This window comes from Helianthus annuus, chromosome 4, assembly GCF_002127325.2.
Source record: "Helianthus annuus cultivar XRQ/B chromosome 4, HanXRQr2.0-SUNRISE, whole genome shotgun sequence".
NCBI lineage: Eukaryota > Viridiplantae > Streptophyta > Magnoliopsida > Asterales > Asteraceae > Helianthus > Helianthus annuus.
Genome location: NC_035436.2, coordinates 32,675,401 through 32,678,270, shown reverse-complemented (window position 1 = coordinate 32,678,270; position 2,870 = coordinate 32,675,401). Strand labels below are relative to the sequence as shown.

The window sequence follows — 2,870 nt, the reverse complement described above, 5'->3', positions numbered from 1 at the left end:
TTTTTATAAAAAAAATTGAAAAAAAAAAATTGTGTGTTTTTAGGCTTTTTTTAGTTAGTTTTCGAGTTTTCATAATAAAAGTGGTTTTCATTTAAACCATCCCCTTATATGATATGTTATTAACTTTAGTTAATTAGATAAGTGGCCATCGTGAGATGATATTCTATAAATTAAGCTATGTAAATATTTATTACCTGGACAAGTGTGTTTAATCACGTCATGAGTGAACAGTTCACCAAGGTGAAAGTGCAAGAACTGTGAGGTGGGGATGAATTATGTCAACCTTTCTTAAAACCAGTTATAAAAAAGTAGGAACCTTTACCTGCAAATGTGGATAACCTTTATCCGCGTTGATAATTTTAGTGTTATCAATGTGACTAGTGATTTTGGATTACTTTGTTGATCAAGTTGAATCTTATTTTATTAATTAGTCGAGTTAGGTGATGCAAGAGTGCGGGCTTGACTATATAAAACAGGATAATGTATATTGGGCTGGTTAATTGTATACTTGGGCCCATCAGTAGTTAAGTGCAATAATCAACTTGGGCCGATTTTCATTTCATGTGTATTATTGTCTAACATGGTTTTCCATTAAGTGTTTGTATATATGGGCTAAGTGCATTGACCCAACAAAAATTCAATCCTTTGTATCACTGTATGTGTTACGGTGATTGGAATCAATTGATAGAATCTAATTTAGTTAGATGTCGATATAATTTATTTTGATAAAATATTGGATTTGAATTTTGGAGATAACCACCCCAATAAACCGTTGCTTATTTTTAGGCAATAAAACTTGTTTGATCAAACTCCGGCTGGTACAACGTATTCTCACCAAAAAAAAAATAATAATAATAAAAATAAAAATAAAAAATTCTGCAAATCTGATTCTTGAAGAACAAAGTTTAATCCGTTCAAACTTTTGATAGTACCATCAAATAGTTTGTTCTAATTGTGATCACACGACTCTTCGTTCCATCCAAGTTGCCTTCGTATTATTTTATTTTCTTTGTTCTTCAATATCACCAAAAAAGAACAAACTATTTTCATGGCTTCAAGTGATCGGTTCGTGATATGTCAAGTAAATTTGCAAAGTTGGAAAAGTTCGAAGGTCAAGACTTTAGGAGATGGAGAAAGAAGATGCACTTTCTACTTACAACTTTGAAGGTCGCTTATGTGCTCTCTACTCTGTTTCCAGAAGAGGTGGAGAATGAACCAATTGATCAAACCAGGAAAAGACTCAGGTGGGAAAATGACGATTATATTTGTCGCGGTCACATACTCAACGAAATGTCGAATGCACTGTTTGATTTCTACCAAAACACAGAATCGGCAAAGCAACGTTGGGATTCACTCGAATCTAAATATATGGCCGAAGACGCTTCAAGTAAGAAATTTCTTGTGAGCAATTTCTTTAATTATAAAATAGTAGATTCTAGGCCTATTATGGAGCAGTATAATGAGTTGTTACACATTTTGGGTCAATTTTCACAACCCGATATGAACATGGATGAGTCGATTGTTGTTTCTACAATAATTGACAAATTTCCACCTTTGTGGAAAGATTTTAAACATACCCTAAAACTGGAAGAGTTATCTTTGGTTCAATTGGGTCATATCCGTATTGAGGAGTCACTTCGGGTTCAAGAAGATGACAAAACCAAAGGAAAAACTCAAGCATCATCATCTGTTAATGTTGTTGAACATGATGGGAAACCCGGGAAGTTTAACAAATTCAAAAATTAGAAACGGAAGTTTAACCGTGATCATAAACAATCAAATAAGAAGGTGAAATCGACTTGTTGGAGATGTAACAAGGTGGGACATTTTAAAAAGGATTGTCGTGTGAAACTCCCGGGAGGAAGCAAAGGTTCAAGTGGAGTTGGACGGAGCGGTTCCAAGGACCTTCTTACACAAACCGGTATGTTTTTTGAAACTATTTCTAATTCGTTAGAAAATATATCTACTGACAATAATTTTACGATACATAATCTGTAAGTGTCAAATATGGGATGCCATGGTTTTAATATGAGTTGGTGGGCCATGAAATTAATTTGGAACAAAAGCTTAATGGTGGCTCATGTGCTAAATACGTATTTTACCCTTTGAATCATTCACACATTTTAAAGTATGGTGGGTCCATTAAAGTGAAGGATATTGAAAGTCCTAATAGAAATCGGCCAATGGAATCTTTGTTAAAAAGACCGAATATGGACAAAAGTTGTCCAATGGGCCGTTACTTAACTGATAACAAAAGTCAGTTTGCGGGCTAAGAATCAAATGCACAATGTGATAATTATTTTGGCCATGTTAATTCAAAATTGTCGGACAATCTTATTAGTTCGAACTTAAATTTGAGTTGTAATTGTTGATGCAACAAATACAAGACCGACGATAGTAGGTAGGCTGGTTAGGCAAAAGGTTTCCGGTTTACCTAACGCAGGTCGTGGGGTCCCCCGCGTTTGCAAGACGTGGAGAGAGGTTTACTAGTTATATTTGTTGATTGTTCAAGATCTTTGGCTGAAGTATGCTCATCCTTTGAAACAAGAACAGTTGAGTTGTGTGTGTTGAATGTGAAGAAATGAGACTTGTATGAAACAAGTGCTCGAGAAGGAAGATCAGAGATCTCAAGGGAATCAGGGCTGATCGGAATGTTTGTAATGCACTAAATGGAGTGTTATTTATAGAGGAAGATATCGCCCAAAGAGGAAACCTTGGACTAGTGAACCCTGCTTGCAGTGGGAGACTTACCTATTTTATGGTTGAACGGTTTGGACCTGCGGATAAAAGGTTGTTCTCTGTGCACATGCTCTCTTTTACGGCTGTGAGAGAGCTGGATAAGCAATCAGTGAGGTGATGGTTTACTGTTT

The 2,870-nt window shown here is 35.5% G+C and overlaps 1 protein-coding gene across 1 annotated transcript; it reads left to right on the top strand.

Moving 5' to 3' along the window:
- The first annotated feature begins 1,074 nt into the window (after positions 1–1,074).
- Positions 1,075–1,746, top strand: LOC118491467. Its single transcript, XM_035989275.1, has one exon. The coding sequence runs from the start codon at positions 1,075–1,077 to the stop codon at positions 1,744–1,746; it is 672 nt and encodes a 223-aa protein (XP_035845168.1).
- The last annotated feature ends 1,124 nt before the right edge of the window (positions 1,747–2,870 follow it).